Source organism: Bombina bombina, chromosome 2, assembly GCF_027579735.1.
Source record: "Bombina bombina isolate aBomBom1 chromosome 2, aBomBom1.pri, whole genome shotgun sequence".
NCBI classification, from domain to species: domain Eukaryota; kingdom Metazoa; phylum Chordata; class Amphibia; order Anura; family Bombinatoridae; genus Bombina; species Bombina bombina.
In genome coordinates this window covers 1,206,101,611-1,206,122,410 of record NC_069500.1, presented here as the reverse complement: position 1 = coordinate 1,206,122,410, position 20,800 = coordinate 1,206,101,611, and the positions used below count along the sequence as shown (strand labels likewise).

Here is a 20,800-nt window from a genome sequence, read left to right as displayed (position 1 = left end):
GTTTAATGATAGTGTAGTGTTAGGTGTGTTTGTAACTTAGGTTAGGATTTATTTTACAGGTAATTTTGTAATTATTTTAACTAGGTAGCTATTAAATAGTTATTAACTATTTAATAGCTATTGTACCTAGTTAAAATAAATACAAAGTTGCCTGTAAAATAAATATAAATCCTAAAATAGCTACAATGTAATTATTAGTTATATTGTAGCTATATTATGGTTTATTTTATAGGTAGGTATTTAGTTTTAAATAGGAATAATTTATTTAATGTTATTAAAATTAGTTTGTTTAATTTCAATTATATTTAAATTAGGGGGGTGTTAGTGTTAGACTTAGATTTAGGGGTTGATAACTTTATTATAGTAGCGGCGACGTTGGGGGCAGCAGATTAGGAGTTAATAATTGTAGGTAGGTGGCGGCGATGTTAGGGGGGCAGATTAGGGGATAATAAAATGTATTATAGTGTTTGCGAGGCGGGAGTGTAGTGGTTTAGGGGTTAAAACATTTATTATAGTGGCGGCGATGTCCGGTCGACAGATTAGGGGTTAATAAGTGTAGGTAGGTGGCGACAATGTTGGGGGGGGGCAGATTAGGGGTTAATAAATATAATATAGGTGTCGGCGATGTTAGGGACAGCAGATTAGGGGTTCATAGCTATAATGTAGGTTGCGGCGGTATCCGGAGCGGCAGATTAGGGGTTAATAGTATAATGCTGGTGTCAGCGATAGCGGGGGCGGCAGATTAGGGGTTAATAAGTTTAAGATTAGGGGTGTTTAGACTCGGGGTTCATGTTAGGGTGTTAGGTGTAGACTTAGAGAGTGTTTTCCCATAGGAAACAATGGGGCTGCGTTAGGAGCTGAACGCTGCTTTTTTGCAGGTGTTAGGTTTTTTTCAGCCTGCTCAGCCCCATTGTTTCCTATGGAGATATTGTGCACGAGCATGTTTTTCCAGCTTACCGCTACCGTAAGCAACGCTGGTATTGAGGGTTGAAGTGGAGCTAAATTATGCTCAACGCTCCCTTTTCTGAGGCTAACGCAGCCATTCAGACAACTCGTAATACCAGCGTTGTCTTAAGGGTGCGCTGGAAGAAAAGGGCTCGTTAGCACCGCGGGTCTTTACCGACAAAACTCGGTAATCTAGGCGTAAATTATTCCTATTTAAAACTAAATACTTACCTATAAAATAAACCCTAAGCTAGCTACAATATAATTAATAGTTACATTGTAGCTATTTTAGGATTTATTTTTATTTTACAGGCAAGTTTGTATTTATTTTAACTAGGTAGAATAGTTATTAAATAGTTATTAACTATTTAATAACTACCTAGCTAAAATAAAGACAAATTTACCTGTAAAATAAAACCTAACCTAAGTTACACTAACACCTAACACTACACTATAATTAAATAAATTAACTAAATTAAATACAATTACCTAAATTAAATTAAATTAGCTAAAGTACAAAAAAACAAACACTAAATTACAGAAAATAATAAACAAATTACAAGATATTTAAACTAATTACACCTTATCTAATAGCCCTATCAAAATAAAAAAGCCCCCCCAAAATTAAAAAAAAAACCCCTAATCTAAACTAAACTACCAATAGCCCTTAAAAGGGCCTTTTGCGGGGCATTGCCAGAAAGTAATCAGCTCTTTTACCTGTAAAAAAAAAATACTAACAACCCCCCCAACAGTAAAACCCACCACCCACACAACCAATCCCCCAAATAAAATACTATCTAAAAAAAACCTAAGCTCCCCATTGCCCTGAAAAGGGCATTTGGATGGGCATTGCCCTTAAAAGGGCAGTTATCTCTTTTGCCGCCCAAAGTCCCTAGCCTAAAAATAAAACCCACCCAATACACCCTTAAAAACACTAACCCCCTGAAGATCGACTTACCGGGAGACATCTTCATCCAAGCTGGGCCGAAGTCCTCAATAAAGCCGGGAGAAGTCTTCATCCAAGCCGGGCGAAGTGGTCCTCCAGGCGGCAGAAGTCTTCATCCAGACCGCATCTTCTATCTTCATCCATCAGGCGCAGAGTGGGTCCATCTTCAAGACATCCGACACGGAGCATCCTCTTCATCCGGAGTCTTCTTACTGAATGCAAGCTCAATCCTATTGGCTGATTGCATTAGCCAGTAGGATTTTTCTACCTTAATTCTGATTGGCTGATAGAATTCTATCAGCCAATCGGAATCTAAGGGACGCCATCTTGGATGACCTCACTTAAAGGTACCTTCATTCAGTAAGAAGACTCCGGATGAAGAGGATGCTCCGCGTCGGATGTCTTAAAGATGGACCCTCTCCACGCCAGATGGAAAAAGATAGAAGATGCCATCTGGATGAAGACTTCTGCCCGTCTGGAGGACCACTTCGCCCGGCTTGGATGAAGACGTCTCCCGGTAAGTCGATCTTCATGGGGTTAGTGTTAGGTTTTTTTAAGGGTGTATTGGGTGGGTTTTATTTTTAGGTTAGGGACTAACTGCCCTTTTAAGAGCAATGCCCATCCAAATGCCCTTTTCAGGGCAATGGGGAGCTTAGTTTTTTTTAGATATTACTTTATTTGGGAGGTTGGTTGTGTGGGTGGTGGGTTTTACTGTTGGGGGGGTTGTTTGTATTTTTTTTTACAGGTAAAAGAGCTGATTACTTTGGGGCAATGCCCCAAAAAGGCCCTTTTAAGGGCTATTGGTAGTTTAGTTTAGGCTAGGGTTTGTTTTATTTTGGCGGGGCTTTTTTATTTTGATAGGGCTATTAGATTAGGTGTAATTAGTTTAAATATCTGTAATTTGTTTATTATTTTCTGTAATTTAGTGGGGTTTTTTGTACTTTAGCTAATTTAATTTAAGTTAGGTAATTATTTAATTTAGTTAATGTATTTAATTATATTGTAGTGTTAGGTGTTAGTGTAACTTAGGTTAAGTTTTATTTTACAGGTAAATTTGTCTTTATTTTAACTAAGTAGTTATTAAATAGTTAATAACTATTTAATAACTATTGTACCTAGTTAAAATAAATACAAACTTGCCTGTAAAATAAAAATAAACCCTAAACTAGATACAATGTAACTATTAGTTATATTGTAGCTAGTTTAGGGTTTATTTTATAGGTAATTATTTAGGTTTAAATAGGAATAATTTAGTTAATGATAGGAATATTTATTTATATTTAAGTTAGTGGGTGTTAGGTTTAGGGTTAGACTTAGGTTTAGGGGTTAATAACTTTAATATAGTGGTGGCGACGTTGGGGGGGGCAGATTAGGGGTTAAAAAGTGTAGGTAGGTTGCGGCGACATTGGAGGCGGCAGATTAGGGGTTAATAAATATAATGTAGGTGACGGCGGTGTTGGGGGCAGCAGATTAGTGGTTCCTAACTATAATGTAGGTGGCGGGGTGTCCAGAGCAACAGATTAGGGGTTAAAAAATTTATTTTAGTGTTTGTGATGCGGGAGGGCCTCGGTTTAGGGGTTAATAAGTAGTTTATGGGTGTTAGTGTACTTTTTAGCACTTAAGTTATGAGTTTTATTTTACAGCGTTGTACCATAAAACTCTTAACTACTGACTTTTAAATGTGTTAGGACTCTTGACAGGGTAGGGTGTACCGCTCACTTTTTGGCCTCCCAGGACAGACTCGTAATACCGGCGCTATGGAAGTTCCATAGAAAAAAGACTTTATGAAGTTTACGTGTCGTTTTGCGGTAAGGCCAAAGAAGTGTGCGGTACACCTACACCTGCAAGACTCGTAATAGCAGCGGGCGTAAAAAAGCAGCGTTAGGACCTCTTAACGCTGATTTTTTACCCTAACGCACAACTCGTAATCTAGCCAAAAGTTTCTTCAGGACTTTCTATTCTGATTGACAGACGTCTTCCTATTTCATGGATTTTTAACACACAGTTTTTTTATTCGCTGACTTTGTATATCAATTGTATTTGTTGATTTTATGTTTTTATTTTGTTCTATATTATTTGTTTCATATTAAATATGATCATATTAAATAAGCTTAAATAACTTTAACAATTATTTGTGCAGTAACCTTTTTTTCATTTTTGTTCCATTATCAATCAGAAAATCCTTCTGCAGTTGGTTTGTGAAAGCTGTGCAATAAGTTCCATGCAGTAAACTGCTTTGTAAAACACATATTACAGTCTTCAAATTAAAAGAATATGCACCAACATTTTCACGTAAGAAATGTAACACCACCTTATAATTTAGTGATGTTATATAAATATGCTTAGTCATTTGCTTCTTTTATATAGTGACAAAACTCAAGTGGCCCATGATATGTATGTTGTTTCAACCCCCTGCATTATCCGGTGGAGCCACACTGATAAGAAGGCATCTAAGTACTTAAATTTGATTAAAGGCACTTAAATAGCTCAATTAGCATTTTTTTTTACAATTAACTTTTTGTTTAACAGGTGAACTAACAATCTTTGCAGATTTTATGGTTATAGATGAGCACATTGTATTGTATTTAAAGGCACATTCTACACCAGAATTTCTATTGTTTAAAAAGATAGATAATCCCTTTATTACCCATTCCCAAGTTTTGCATAACCAACACTATCATATTAATATACTTTTTACCTCTGTGATTACCTTGTATGTAAGCCTCTGCAGACTGCCCCCTTATTTCAGTTCTTTTGACAGACTTGCATTTTAGACAATCAGTGCTGAATTCTAGGTAATTCCACGTGCATGAGCACAATATTATCTATATATATTTTTTTTAAAATGCATTCAGTTAGCAAGCAGCTAAGAAATTTGCATATGAGCCTCCTAGGTTTAGCTTTCAACTAAGAATACCAAGCGAACAAAGCAAAATTGATGATAAAAGTAAATTGTAAAGTTGTTTAAAATTACATGCGCTATCTGAATCATGAAAGTTTATTTTTGACTAGACTGTCCCTTTAAAAGTTTTTAAGTATACAGTATCTATACTGATATTAACAATTATATTTGTACACAATATTAAGATATAATTGTTAGCATAACATATGGCATGAGCAATCATGATTTTGTAGTATACAAGAAGGTCCAGTGGAGCCATTGTGCTGCACTAGCTAAAGCTGTCTTTCTCAAAAGCAATCTTCAGGGCACACTAACAGGACACATTTTCAAGGTATAATAACTTGAGCACAGGTGAAATAATCAGCTGATTGGTAATCATGGCTATTAGCCTGCTGTCATCCAAGGTAATACTGAAAATCTGGTTTGTTAGTGTGACCTGAAGACTGTAATTGAGAAACACTGAGGCCTGTCAGACACTGTAAGTGGTGTTGGGGTACACCAAAGGTGCACATAATGATCATCTGATCCTCCTGTGGGCTTCATCACTGCACCTGGATTATAAGTATGCTGCATTGGTAAACTGTACAACTCCTTCTCCTCTATACGTCTATGAGGCACACTGAATCCTTATTAACGCAGAAGGTACATTAGGAATACTTTACATTTCTATGTTTTTAGTTTAGAAGAAACTCTTATTTTTATTTTTAAACAGATATTTCTTTATAAAATCTGATTATATTTTTGTAAAATATATATCTACACCTATCTATCTATCTATCTATCTATCTATCTATCTATCTATCTATCTATCTATCTATCTATCTATCTATCTATCTATCTATCTATCTATCTATCTATCTATCTATCATCTATCTATATCTATCTATCTATCTATCTATCTATCTATCTATCTTTATATATGTTTATATTGTGTATACAGTGAACACTTTGACATATACCATATCCATTTTTATTCATTTTAAAATATTTTTATCAATATAAAAATGATAATTTTTTCAAAAAACAAATAAGTGTATGAGTGTATTAGCTTATTTTAATGTTATTAATGTGTTTTTGAAAAATGTTTTTAACCTTTACACTTTACTGGAGGTCTCAAGTTGTGCTAAATATTCTAGCCAGTTTCGTCTTTCGCTCAAGAGCAACCTTTAACTTTCAGCTTGCAATATGAGCACCATTCAGCGGGGTCACGATACCCATTAAAAGTTTAGGTTGTGCGATTTCGATAACCATTCTCTGGTAAATCAGTTTTACCATGACTTGTTATATCAAGGCAAGATCTAATGTTAGGGTAGTCCAGTGATATTTCGTATCACGTTACACACTATCATTAGCGTGCCACTTGTAATCTTGCCCAGAATGTGAATAGTCAAGCACTTCTCAAAAATAATTATAGTTGTTATCTATATATTTTTTTATTTAGTAATTTCCATAAAAAACAAATAAATTTTTTATAAACCCTTTTCTCTATAAAAAGATTTCTCAGTGCTATAAGGTTTTCCATTGCATTCACTTAAAAGGACATTAAACAGCTGAATATTTTCTTCCTGTACCTTTAGCTGTCTTTAACCCTTTAATGAATACAGCTTACCCTGTATGTTGTTGGCCGTTAAGGTTTTTTTTTCCCGTAATAGCGTGGGTCTCGCCACCAGTGCCAAGACCACGCTATTACAACCTCCCTCCCTCCTGCAGGCCTCCTAATATAGTGCAGTCTCACCGCTGACAGCAAGAGCGATGCTATCAGAAAAGCAAGCCCCATTGAAAGATCAGCCAAGTACAGGGTATGTCACTGGTCGTTAAGGGGATAAGCAGAGCAAATCTCACCATTTTATCTTGCAAAATAAAAGTTGGTGCAATGCACTGAATGTTTGCATAGAAAAATATATGTATGCAAAACTAAAAGCAATGTGAAGTACACAGGAAACAAAATAATTTGCTTTGTATGTGCTTCAAATGTTGCTATCAGTGGTGAGTGCTCCCTATTGCATATGCCCTCTCCATTGCAGAGAGCTGCATTACATTCTATGGTAACCAGCTAGCACTTGCTGGGATTTCAACTTCCCTGATTCACCCTTTTTTTTTTAGAGAATTGACTTGCTCATGTGAGGCTTGGCTTACTCTCCAATGCTGGGAAATTACTGAGAAACATGCCCATAGTGCTGTGTGGTAATTGACAAAATACACAAAGTTAACACTTTAAAACTTAATTTACCATTCTAAATATTATTATTATTCTATAAAAATGTGTTAACTAGGAGAGTACTTGAATTCTTGAAAGGAATAGGAAACCCACATTTTTTCTTTCATGATTTGGATAGAGTTAAACAACTTTAAAATTAATTTCTATTGCCTACTTTGCTTCATTTTCTTGGTATCCTTTGTTTAAAAGCATACCTCTGTAGTCTCGGGTGCAGCAATGTACTACCAGGAGTTAGCTGCTGATCGATGACTACACATATATGCCTTTTGTCATTGTATCACCTAATGTGTTCAGCTAGTGCTCAGTAGTGCATTGCTGCTCCTTCAACAAAGGATATCAAGAAAATGAAGTAAATTAGATAAAAGAAATACACTGGAAAAGTTTTTTTTTTAAATTGTATGCTCTAACTTAATTGTGAAAGAAAAATATGGGTTTCATGTTCCTTTAATAAATTTTCTAAAAAAAAATTTGTGATTCAGATAGAGCAGGAAATTGTAAGCAACTTTCTAATTTACTCCTATTATCAAATTTTCTTCATTCTCTTGGTATCTTTATTTGAAATGCAAGAATGTAAGTTTAGATGCCGGCCCATTGTTGGTGAACTGATTGGTGGATTGGTGGATAAAAAAATGCTTAGTTGCCTTCTTTTTCAAATAAAGATAGCAAGAGAGCGAAGAAAAATTGATAATAGGAGTAAATTAGAAAGTTGCTGAAAATTGCATGCTCTATCTGAATCACAAAATAAAAAATGTGGGTTCAGTGTCTCTTTAAGCTATAATAAAGCCTTTTATCTTTATAAATATATATACTGTACAAGTATAGATTATTCAATGAGTAATAATTTTCTCTTTCAAATGATTTTCTACAAAATGTTTCTAATATCCAGCTTCAATACAACAACCTAATACAATACTAGCGTGAATATTTTACCATTTAGTTGAATAACAAACGTAAGAAGGCCCAGGACAATAATATACAATACGGCAAGTGCAATGGTTAAAAACTTCAGCTTCCGTTGGGCACCTGTAGAATGTTGACCTAAAGAAGTATTTAAGAAATGGTTATTACCTATACTAAAACATTTTACAACTCTTAAAGACTTATAATATTGCTACATACAAATTTGCTAATTTATTTTGCTTTTGTTTTGCTTTTACAGCAATAACCATTTTACGAGACTTAAAGGGATAATAAACCCAACATTTGTATGTCATGATTCAGATAGAGCATGCAATTTTAAGCAACTTTCTAATTTACTCCTATTTTAATTTTTTCTTCGTTCTCTTGCTATCTTTATTTAAAAAGCAGGAATGTAAAGCTTAGGAGCCAGCCAATTTTAGGTTCAGCAACCTGGATAGAGCTCGCTTATTGGTGGCTACATTTGGCTAACCAATAAACAAGAGTAAGCTAGGTTCTGTACCAAAAATGGTCCGGCTCCTAAGCTTTACATTCATGCTTTTAAAATAAAGATAACAAGAGAACGTGGACAAATTGATAATAGAAATAAATTAGAAAGCTGCTTAAAATTGCATGCTCTATCTGAATCATTAACCCCTTGAGTGCGAACGACGGCTCTGAGCCGTTGCAGAGTTTCTCACTCAGGTGCTAACGATGGCTCAGAGCCGTCACTAGCACTCTCCCACCTTGAGGGAGATCTGGGGGCTCCCACCCACTCCTACCCCGGCGATTGTGCCTGTAGAGTGACAGGCATCGCCGGAGCTTTCCGTTTTGCGTAGTGACGTCACGCGTAATGACGTGATGACGTCACCGCGCAACTTTATTTCAAAATGACAATTGACAATATAGGGAAAGGGGCATGCTGCTTAGAAGCCTGTATCTCAGGCATCTAAGCAGCTACAGACCCCCAAGACCCACCGTTGGAAAGGTAATCGCCTAACCTTTCCAATGGTATAAGAAAAGAAAAAGTTTTAAAAAAAAAATATTTAAAAAAATGTAAAATTAAAAACCCTTAAAATGTGCTTAGCACCCAGGTGGGAAAGTGGGTTTAGTGTCCTTTTAAGCAACTTTTCCATTCTTTTCATTTGTCTAATTGGCTTCATTCTCTTGGTATAATTTGCTGAAAAGTATGTATATATATATATATATATATATATATATATATATATATATATATATATATATATATATATATATATATATATATTAGCTCACCTGATGTTCTTAGCTAGTTTCCAGTAGTGCATTTCTGCTTCTTCAACAAAGAATACCAAGAGAATGAAGCAAATTTGATAATAGAAATAGATTGGAAAGTTGTTGTTTTTTAAAGCTGTATGCTCTATATGAATCATAAAAGAACATTTTTAGGTTCTGTGTCACTTTAATAATTCCCTAATTACACAGCACTAGATAGTGCCATGTGGAAAATTATTTGGCTTTATTTTCTCTGTTTTTTTTCAAATTATTAGACATGCATTTGTTTGAATTAGTTATGCTACGTAAATGCCAAATACAACATAGATAACATAATATAGTAGGAAAATGTGTTTTCTGTATACTGTATACTGATATTGGTAAACAAACAAGGAATATTTTTCATGGCTTTTCACAACAGATAATATCAATTCTTGAAGTGTACAAATATCAATATGATAGCATGGTCTGATTATCACAAGTTGAAAGTAAAAAGTTAGCGCGAGAGTGAAAAAAGTAGGGGTGCTAACTTCAGGATTTTGGAAAACGTGGCACGCTACAAAATGTATGTTTAGTTATAGCTCACATGCTAACCCGACACTGTGCTATATCAACTGCTCTAATCCTGAAGGTGCATTGGGAATACTTTAAATTCCTATGTTCTTCACATAGATTGTTATTTTATTTTTGTTGAACAATAGTTTTTTTATTTTCTTAAATACAGTTTACAGGTAGTGCAAAACAGCGAACAGTTGCGATAACATGTGGAAGGCAGGCATAAACCTGTTTAAGATTGTAGTAGTCCTTTATGCCCAACCTGGGCTCATAGCTTCTTTAAATGTCCATTCAGCTATAGCGCTGCCAACACAACCTCATACAGTGATCATTAAGGTTATCTAAGTTAAAAAGGAGGGGGTTGAGGAGAGGTAAGGAAGTAATTTAGGGGAAACAAAAGGAAAGGAATAGGGGAAGAAGGGAATTTCACAGATAAGGCTGCTTAAAATAGGGGTTCCGGTATGCCTGCAAAGTCAACAAGTACGGGTTTTAACAATAAGGTCTATTGCCTGCAATCATGGTCTATGTGTCTGAGGCAATAGGAGGTCTAGCCTGTGGGGGACCATTGGCGTTTGTGAGTCTGAGTGGAGAATAAAATGATTCCCAGTAGAATTTGATGTTGTTGAAGAATGCGGACTTATTTCTTTTATAGTAGCCATACTCTTCAAGAGCTATAAGCTCGTCTGTTTTATCAAGTCACATGTTGAGTGTTGGTATTTGTTGTGACTTTAGATTGTTATTATTATTTAAATAAATATATGTATGTATGTATATATATATATATATATATATATACATACAGTATATATATATATATATATATATATATATATATATATATACATATATATTATTTTTTGTAAAATATATATCTATACCTAAATATCTTTATCAATATACACAGAAAGATTTCTATATGAATGTACACAGATATAGATAGATAGCAATATATATATATTGTATTTACAGATATATATATATATATATATATATATATATATATATAAATATATATATAAATAAAATATATATTTTCAAATTAAAAGAATATTTTGATCTAAGTGGAGAACATAAGAATTTCAAGTATTTCTATTCAAAACACATTAAAGCATGTTAAAATTGAATATAAATGATATTGCATGTTTCAAGGTATTTGACTGGGAAGGGCTCAAAAATGTGTATGTATGTCTAAAGATGTGTATATATATATGTCTATATATTTGTATATATGTGTTTATTATTTATGTATGTATGTGTGCACATACATATTTACACATATTAACACATACATATACATATATAGACATGAATACATACACACACATATATAATTATAAACTTGTTAACCTATAAGGCACTCTCCGTTTAGGGTTGCCAGTTGTCCGGTATTAGACTGGACTATCCGGTATTTCCGGACATAGCCTTAGGTAGTTAAAATGTGTGTTTTTATTTTTTAAAATGCTTTTACTATTTAATTCTGTGGCTGCCGGAGTCCAGGCCGCATCCGGCTATACCTAACCAATACCATAAGTAACTCAGCAGTTACGCCCAGCCCTGGCAGCCAGCCAGTGTCCACTAGCACCCCTTCGAGCCCTAGACTCATCGCTCAGCTGTAGCGAAACCGCCCTCTGCCTCAGCCTAACTTTAGAGCACCGGCGCTGCGCGTACTGCCTTGCTGTGTGAGTGTGAGACTGTCGGACATCACGTGATCACGCACGTGACGTCACGACAGCAAGAAGACCCGCAGGCTCTGCGATGTCTACAGAAGTCTACACATGCATTGCTGCCTGTTGCTATCTGCTAAGAGTCCTGTCTCCTCAACTTGTTACCCCTCTTTTCACCTCATAGTGGTCCTCTTCTCCCCTCACACTGTCCCTGTGCCTTGTGTAGAGGTTTTTAAGAGATATAATAATTTTAACTAGCAAACTCAGGTATGTAAGTTGCATTCTCTACAAGATTGCTTTATTTATTGATGCAGTAGTAGTAATTTAATGCTACATCTCCATAACAGAGTTGAAAAAAGACTGGGTAACAGGCATTAATTGTTAGTACTTAGTAAAGGGTTGAATAATTTATAAACTAGAGATGAGCCAGATTCAGTCTGCTTAATGAGTGTGTGTATATATATATATATATATATATATATATGTGCGTGTGTGTGAACAGTGAATCTCTCTCTCTCTCTCTCTCTCTCTCTCTCTCTCTCTCTCTCTCTCTATATATATATATATATATATATATATATATATATGAACAGTGAATCTGTGGGAATGCTTTTCACTAGGCAGCACATGGTGTGTGTATTTGTATTTTTTGAACATAGTATGCATCAGCTGTAACTTACGTTCCCTGTGTGGGATGGAACTCGTTGTGGTTTTATTTCTGATTATTATTTCTCTTGTTAAGTGTAGTCAGTCCACGGGTCATCCATTACTTATGGGATTATATCTCTTCCCCAACAGGAAGTTGCAAGAGGATCACCCAAGCAGAGCTGCTATATAGCTCCTCCCCTCACATGTCATATCCAGTCATTCTCTTGCAACCTAACTAAAGATAGGTCGCTGTGAGAGGTCTGTGGTGTTTTTAAACTTAGTTTATTTCTTCAATCAAAAGTTTGTTATTTTAAATGGCACCGGAGTGTGCTGTTTTTTTCTCAGGCAGCATTAGAAGAAGAATCTGCCTGCGTTTTCTATGATCTTAGCAGACGTAACTAAGATCCACTGGCTGTTCTCGCAGGATTGAGGTAACTTCAGAAAAGGGGAATAGCATGCAGGGCCCCCCTGCAAACGAGGTATGTGCAGTAAATTATTTTTCTAAGCAATGAAATTGACTGAGAAATTACTGCTGATACCAATGTAATGTAAGTTCAGCCTTAAATGCAGTGGTGGCGACTGGTATTAGGCTGAGGAGTGTGTGTACACTGAAGTATTTTTCTAGGGAATGGAATTTGACACAGAAAATACTGTTAATACTGAAGTAATGTGTGAGCCTTAACTGCAGTAAAAGCGACTGGTAGCAGGCTTATTAATAACACTTCATAACTTTTAAAATGTATGTTCAAAACGTTTACTGGCATGTTAATCGTTTTTTGTGAGGTACTTGGTGATAAAACTTATTGGGGCATGATTTTTACCACATGGCTAACTTTTGTTTCTGCATAGAAACAGTTAACTGAGCTTCCCCACTGTTGTAATATGAGTGGGAGGGGCCTATTTTAGCGTTTTTTTGCGCAGTAAAAATTCAGTCACAATCTTCCTACTTCATCTTCGATGATCCAGGACGTCTCTAGAGAGCTCAGGGGTCTTCAAAATTCATTTTGAGGGAGGTAATCAGTCACAGCAGACCTGTGACAGTGTGTTTGACTGTGATAAAAACGTTAATTATTAAATTGTTATCCGTTTTTGGGTATTAAGGGGTTAATCATCCATTTGCTGGTGGGTGCAATCCTTTGCTAACTTAATACATTTACTGTGAAAATTTGGTTGCTATAACTAATTTGGTTCATTGTTATTTCAACTGTGACAGCTTTTTGTGCTTCTTAAAGGCACAGTAGCGTTTTTTATATTGCTTGTAAATTTATTTGAAAAGTATTTTCCAAGCTTGCTAGTCTCATTGCTAGTCTGTTTAAACATGTCTGACACAGATGAATCTGTTTGTTCACTATGTATGAAGGCCAATGTGGAGCCCCATAGAAAAATCTTTGCAAAAGTTCTGGGCTCACTTCTGGCGGTACTAAGACCGCGAGGCATAGCGGTGGCTCCGTACCTAGACGACATTCTGATACAAGCGTCAAGTTTTCAAACTGCCAACTCTCATACAGAGATAGTTCTGGCATTTCTGAGGTTGCATGGGTGGAAGGTGAACGTGGAAAAAGAGTTCTCTATTACCACTCACAAGGGTTCCCTTCCTAGGGACTCTTATAGATTCTGTAGAGATGAAAATTTACCTGACGGAGGCCAGGTTATCAAAACTTCTAAATGCTTGTCGTGCCCTTCATTCCATTCCACACCCGTCAGTAGCTCAGTGCATGGAAGTAATCGGCTTAATGGTAGCGGCAACGGGCATAGTACCATTTGCGCAACTGCATCTCAGACCGCTGCAATTGTGCATGCTAGGTCAGTGGAATGGGGATTATTCAGATTTGTCCCCTCTACTAAATCTGGGCCAAGAGACCAGAGATTCTCTTCTATGGTGGCTTTCTCGGCCCCACCTGTCCAAGGGGATGACCTTTCGCAGGCCAGATTGGATGATTGTAACAAGAGACGCCAGCCTTCTAGGTTGGGGCGCAGTCTGGAATTCCCTGAAGGCTCAGGGATCATGGACTCAGGAGGAGAAACTCCTCCCAATAAATATTCTGGAGTTAAGAGCAATATTCAATGCTCTTCTAGCTTGGCCTCAGTTAGCAACTCTGAGGTTCATCAGATTTCAGTCGGACAACATCACGACTGTGGCTTACATCAATCATCAAGGGGGAACCAGGAGTTCCCTAGCGATGTTGGAAGTCTCAAAGATAATTCGCTGGGCAGAGTCTCACTCTTGCCACCTGTCAGCAATCTACATCCCAGGCGTGGAGAACTGGGAGGCGGATTTTCTAAGTCGCCAGACTTTTCTTCCGGGGGAGTGGGAACTTCATCCGGAGGTCTTCGCTCAACTGATTCATCGTTAGGGCAAACCAGATCTGGATCTCATGGCGTCTCGCCAGAACGCCAAGCTTCCTTGCTACGGATCCAGGTCCAGGGACCCGGGAGTGGTGCTGATAGATGCTCTGACAGCCCCTTGGGTCTTCAACATGGCTTATGTGTTTCCACCATTTCCAATGCTTCCTCGACTGATTGCCAAGATCAAACAGGAGAGAGCATCAGTGATTCTGATAGCGCCTGCGTGGTCACGCAGGACCTGGTATGCAGACCTAGTGGACATGTCATCCTATCCACCATGGTCTCTGCCTCTGAGGCAGGACCTTCTAATTCAGGGTCCTTTCAACCATCCAAATCTAATTTCTCTGAGGCTGACTGCATGGAGATTGAACGCTTGATTCTTGAAACCTGTTACCAGAAGAATTTTCCATAAGATTTGGCGTAAATATTTGTATTGGTGCGAATCCAAGAGTTACTCATGGAGTAAGGTTAGGATTCCTAGGATATTGTCTTTTCTACAAGAGGGTTTAGAAAAGGGCTTATCTGCTAGTTCGTTAAAAGGACAGATTTCTGCTCTGTCTATTCTTCTACACAAGCGTCTGGCAGAAATTCCAGACGTTCAGGCTTTTTGTCAGGCTTTGGCTAGGATTAAGCCTGTGTTTAAGACTGTTGCTCCGCCGTGGAGCTTAAACTTAGTTCTTAACGTCCTGCAAGGCGTTCCATTTGAACCCCTTCATTCCATTGATATTAAGCTGTTATCTTGGAAAGTTCTGTTTTTGATGGCTATTTCCTCGGCTCGAAGAGTCTCTGAGTTATCTGCCTTACATTGTGATTCTCCTTATCTGATTTTTCATTCAGACAAGGTAGTTCTGCGTACTAAACCTGGGTTCTTACCTAAGGTAGTTTCTAACAGGAATATCAATCAAGAGATTGTTGTTCCATCATTGTGTCCTAACCCTTCTTCAAAGAAGGAACGACTTTTGCATAATCTGGACGTAGTCCATGCCCTGAAGTTCTATTTGCAGGCAACTAAAGATTTTCGTCAAACTTCTTCCCTGTTTGTCGTTTACTCTGGACAGAGGAGAGGTCAAAAGGCTTCGGCTACCTCTCTCTCTTTTTGGCTTCGTAGCATAATATGTTTAGCCTATGAGACTGCTGGACAGCAGCCTCCTGAAAGAATTACAGCTCATTCTACTAGAGCTGTGGCTTCCACCTGGGCCTTTAAAAATGAGGCTTCTGTTGAACAGATTTGCAAGGCTGCGACTTGGTCTTCACTTCACACTTTTTCAAAGTTTTACAAATTTGACACTTTTGCTTCTTCGGAGGCTATTTTTGGGAGAAAGGTACTTCAGGCAGTGGTTCCCTCCGTTTAAAGTTCCTGCCATGTCCCTCCCTTCATCCGTGTACTTTAGCTTTGGTATTAGTATCCCATAAGTAATGGATGACCCGTGGACTGACTACACTTAACAAGAGAAAACATAATTTATGCTTACCTGATAAATTTATTTCTCTTGTAGTGTAGTCAGTCCACAGCCCGCCCTGTCTTTTAAGGCAGATCTAAAATTTTAATTAAACTCCAGTCACCACTGCACCCTATGGTTTCTCCTTTCTCGTCTTGTTTCGGTCGAATGACTGGATATGACATGTGAGGGGAGGAGCTATATAGCAGCTCTGCTTGGGTGATCCTCTTGCAACTTCCTGTTGGGGAAGAGATATAATCCCATAAGTAATGGATGACCCGTGGACTGACTACACTACAAGAGAAATAAATTTATTAGGTAAGCATAAATTATGTTTTTTTTATCATTGGAAACTATTTACTAACAATACAAAAAAATAATTATATGTTTATTCCTGGATTGCACACTTACATTTTTTTTGTACCCATTTTCTCTCGCACCTCCCCTTCCCCCACGTTATTTGTCCGGTATTTTTGTTGTGGGCACCTGGCAACACTATCTCCATTACAATATTAAATCTTTCTTTATTGATCATGATTACCCTGAAACATCACAATTAATAAAAGATTGATTTAATATTGTAATGGAGAGTGCCTAATGGATTGACAAGTTTATATTTATAGTTATAGTGCACCCCAGATGTTGTAAGTGTTTTGCTAAGGAGTGCAAAGTCTGTACTAAGTTCTGTGTATATATATATATATATATATATATATAGTATATATACGGTATATATATATATATATATATAATATATATATATATATATATATATATATATATATAAAATCATACAGTTGAGCCCTTTTCCAGTCCAATACTTTGCCATATACCATATCCCTTTTTCACACTTTTAAAAATATTGTTTTTAGTATGCTATTCAAAATAGGGCAAATTAAGATCTAGCCTTTTGAATTAAATACTGTAAATCAAAAAATCCATTTAAAAAATAGATGTCATAAATAACAACATGAATTTTAAAGTATTGAGACCTCAAGTTGCTTTTAAAAAATAATGCTAATGCATATTATCCAACCTTTTTTCCCTAGTAAAATAGCAAAAATATAAATAAATAAATAAATTAATTAATTAAAAAATAAATATCGTAGCCTCAGTACAGAACAAATTTAAACTTTAAAAACTGCAAATAAAAATGGTAATTTTTTTTAGGATATGAAGATGTGTCTAAAATATGCTTGTAACTGGGGAATAAAATCAACTATTTGTATCTATCTAAAATCATGATACATACGGTATGTACAACTTTGGAGATTGGTTTATTGCTTATCAGATCCTACAGATAATTTCATACATATTACAAATTAGCAAATATGGGGCGAGATTACATATACGGCGCAGGCTTCAGCGCAAGCACTGAAACCTGTACCGCCCGTAATTTCACCTCGCACATCGGAGTATCCAATAAACCCTGCCGGCAGTTCATGAAGTGCCGTAAGTCGGATAAACTAGCGATGTCCAGAAATGACCGTAAATACAAATTTCTGGAGTCGCCGGTGCCTAAGAAAATAAAAAAATGATCAAATCTCCCGTAAAAGTCTAACCCGCTCCCAAAAATAAACCCGACAGGTAAAACCCCTATATCCACCATCATACCCACATCACAACTAATAATAAATGTATTAACCCCTAAACCGACAACCCCCCACAACGCAATAAGACTAATTAAACTATTAACCCCTAATCTGCAATTAAAATACATTGCAATCTACCTAATAAATGTATTAACCCCTAAATCCGCCAACCTCAACATTGCAAACTACCTAATAAAACTATTAACCCCTAATCCACCATTCACATACATTGCAATCTACCTAATAAATGTATTTACTCCTAAATCCGCCAACCCCAAATCGCAAACTACCTAATAAAACTATTAACCCCTAATCCGCCAAACCCACACAACAAAATAATGCTAATAAATATATTAGCCCCCTAAATCGCCTAACCCCACAATGCAAATAACTAATCACTAAGCCCCCTAACCTAACACCCCCTAAATTAAACCCATTACATACGTTAAAATACTAAATTACAATTAAAATAAAAATTACTAACATTACTTTAAAAATAAAAAAACTAAGTTTAAATTAAGCTAACATTACAGAAAATAATAAACAAAATTATCAAAAATAAAAAAATTATACCTAATCCCTATTAAAATAAAAAAGCCCCCCAAAATAAAAACACCCCCTAATCTAATACTAAACTACCAGTAGCCCTTAAAAGGGGATTTTGTAGGGCATTGCCCTAAATTAAACAGCTCTTTTCCTTAAAAAAATACTAAGTCCCCCCTCTAACAGTAAAACCTCCCACCCTTCCAAAGCCCCAAAATAAAAAAACTAATACTAAAAAATCCTAAACTACCCATTGCCCCTAAAGGGGCATTTGTATGGGCATTGCCCTTAAAAGGGCATTCAGATCTTTTACTGCCCTAAAAAGGGCATTCAACGTAAGGCTTGCTAGGGAATAATGGAGTAAAATATCTCCATTTTCGCCGCGTAAATCTTTGCGCTGAATATGTGATACCGATTTGTGATGCGGTTTTATGTTAGCTTATGGGAGTAAAAATTGCGGCTGATAGGGGAAATATAAAATCTTTTAAAAGCCGGCGGCGCCTCATATGTAATGGAGTCCATGCTTTTTATTTAACATAAATCTCCTTATTTACCTAAAATGTGTTTGATGACATTATAAATTTTAATATATCACATCCACTTTTAATCTAAATATAATCAAATTAAAACTTACAAGATGGAAGTAGGGATTTTAGAGACTGATTGTCAAGTTGCACAAAATCAGTTTGGTCATCATTGATATTCTCAGATGATTTCATCCACTTTGCGGTAGCTGCAATATAAACACATAATTAAACTGAAATGCCATCAATCAACAGTTGTACACACTAAATTAAATATAAACAAGAGAATATAGTTTAAAAATAATAGCTGCCAAAAGAGTTTCAATAAATATACCAAATGCATTGTATACAAATGTACACATATTAAAAGTTAATGTTTTTCTGCAAGAGTTGCTAAGACATATTTGTATTATGCTATTTATATACCTTTAAAGTGCAAGCATTTCATACGTGACTATATTATTTTAAAAGATGTATATAAGACATTAGCCACTTCCTATCTTTAAAGGGACATAAAACCCAAAATATTTTTTTCATGATTCAGTATTCTATTTAAAAAAAATGCATCCTTTATTGAAAAGCACACCTAGAAAGGCTCAGGATGTAGGAGCTAGCTGCACATATATTTCTCTTTGTTCAGCTAGCTCCCAGTAGTTCATTGCTGCTCCTTCAAGAAAGGATAACAAGATAATGAAGAAAAATGAATAATAGAAGTAAATTGGAAAGTTGTTTACAAATGCATACTCTATCTGAATCATGAAATACATATTTTGTGTCTCATGTCCCTTTAAAGGGACACTGAACCCAAATGTTATCTTTCATGATTCAGACAGAGCATGCAATTATAAGCAACTTTCTAATTTACTCCTATTATTAGAAAGTTGCTTAAAATGTCATGCTCTATCTGAATCACGAAAGAAAAAAATTTGGGTTCAGTGTCCCTTTAATACTCAGTCACATGTGGTAAAATATAGACATCTTCACATTTGTAAAAAATAAAGTTGTGGTAGTGGTGCTCTTTCTTTAATAGTGGTTTACTATGGTGAATAGATCACAGGGTAACTATCGTGTTCTTCTTGTAGCAAAATAATTTGAAAAAAAATACTGTAATCATTAAAAAAAAGGCATTTTGTTTAACAGTTCAGTAACAAGTTGAGTTAGGCTCCATTTCAGTACAGTCTATATTTGATTGCAAAGATAATTTGGAGGTTTCACTCAAATTTAATTTTACATTTTAAAATTAAAACTGACCTGAAAATCCTAATAACCAAAAGTAATCCTGGAGTATGTGACACTGTTATTGAAGAATCATACGTAGAAAATTCAAAAGCCAATCAGCTATTGAAAAATCTTACATAAAAAATGATGTAAGTCAGTCAAAAGAAATCATTACAAATCCCTGCAGTGAATATGAAATTACTGAACACATACCTTCAGCCATCTCATGAAGTTGAAGATATCAATAACTTTGAAAGGAATACTAGGAATTTCTTTCAGAACCAACTCATTCCAATAAATTCAAGAGCACTCTTATATTAACAAAAAGTCCTAGAAGAAAGAATAGTGCAAATAAATATAGTTTATCAAGTAAAATATCCAAAATGGTGAGGTGCTACCAGCTACTGGATTCCAAATGTGTTGAACACTAGTTATGGATAAAGATAACAATGAAGGGTTAAGGTATGTGAATAAGAAGCTGTAGAAAAAGTGATGAGTAAAGAATAAGGAAGCATTCATATGACTGTTGCAATATGTTTATGAATTATTTGTAAAAAGTGTTTTGTCAATCATTTCATATGTTTATGCATAATAGACACTGTCAATCAAAAAACATTGTAAAATTATTAATTTGGTTTAATGTAGACTAAAGTGTGAGAAAAGTACTCGTTACACAAATTATAAAACCTCTTTATAACTTAAAATTTCAAGTGATACCATATTACCTAAACGCTTTTCAGTAAACGGATTATGCATGTATCATGTGCTCACTTTCTGATTCCAAAGATGTGCTCTCCTATAAAATGTTTGTCAGTATTGGCTGAATGCATGACCCTGAAAGAAGGGGAATGAAAGGTAGCAGAGTCTCCTGTAATGGAGTTAAGGGATGTGCTGACAGGCTAGTGAAAATCCCAGTGCAGTGTAGTAGCAACAATGTTGCAAAGTGAGAGGAGGTCTTAGGCTTACCACATATAAGGGAAGTTCTGGAACAATCTGGCCTCTTCCACCTGGGATTTTCAAGAAGAAAGTTTCCCTCCCTCCCAACCCTATTGTTAGTGGTTACTAAGTAGTTGTTAATGCAACGTTCATGGCGTCATTCAGGCAGATGG

The 20,800-nt window shown here is 35.9% G+C and overlaps 1 protein-coding gene across 2 annotated transcripts in view; it reads right to left on the bottom strand.

Annotated features, from left to right (window-relative positions):
- The window catches only part of MSR1 (macrophage scavenger receptor 1), a 126,796-nt gene extending 106,710 nt beyond the window's left edge, over positions 1–20,086 (bottom strand). Inside the window, exons 1-3 of one of the 2 annotated variants that reach the window (XM_053700855.1) lie at positions 19,905–20,086; positions 18,584–18,682; positions 7,942–8,049 (exon numbers count right to left, since the gene is read on the bottom strand). In XM_053700855.1, coding sequence (XP_053556830.1) covers positions 7,942–8,049; positions 18,584–18,682; positions 19,905–19,914 — 217 coding nt within the window. In that variant the 5' untranslated portion in view covers positions 19,915–20,086. The remainder of the gene's footprint in view (positions 1–7,941; positions 8,050–18,583; positions 18,683–19,904) is intronic. The other variant, XM_053700856.1, reaches the window with a different exon arrangement.
- Between the last annotated feature and the right edge of the window lie 714 nt (positions 20,087–20,800).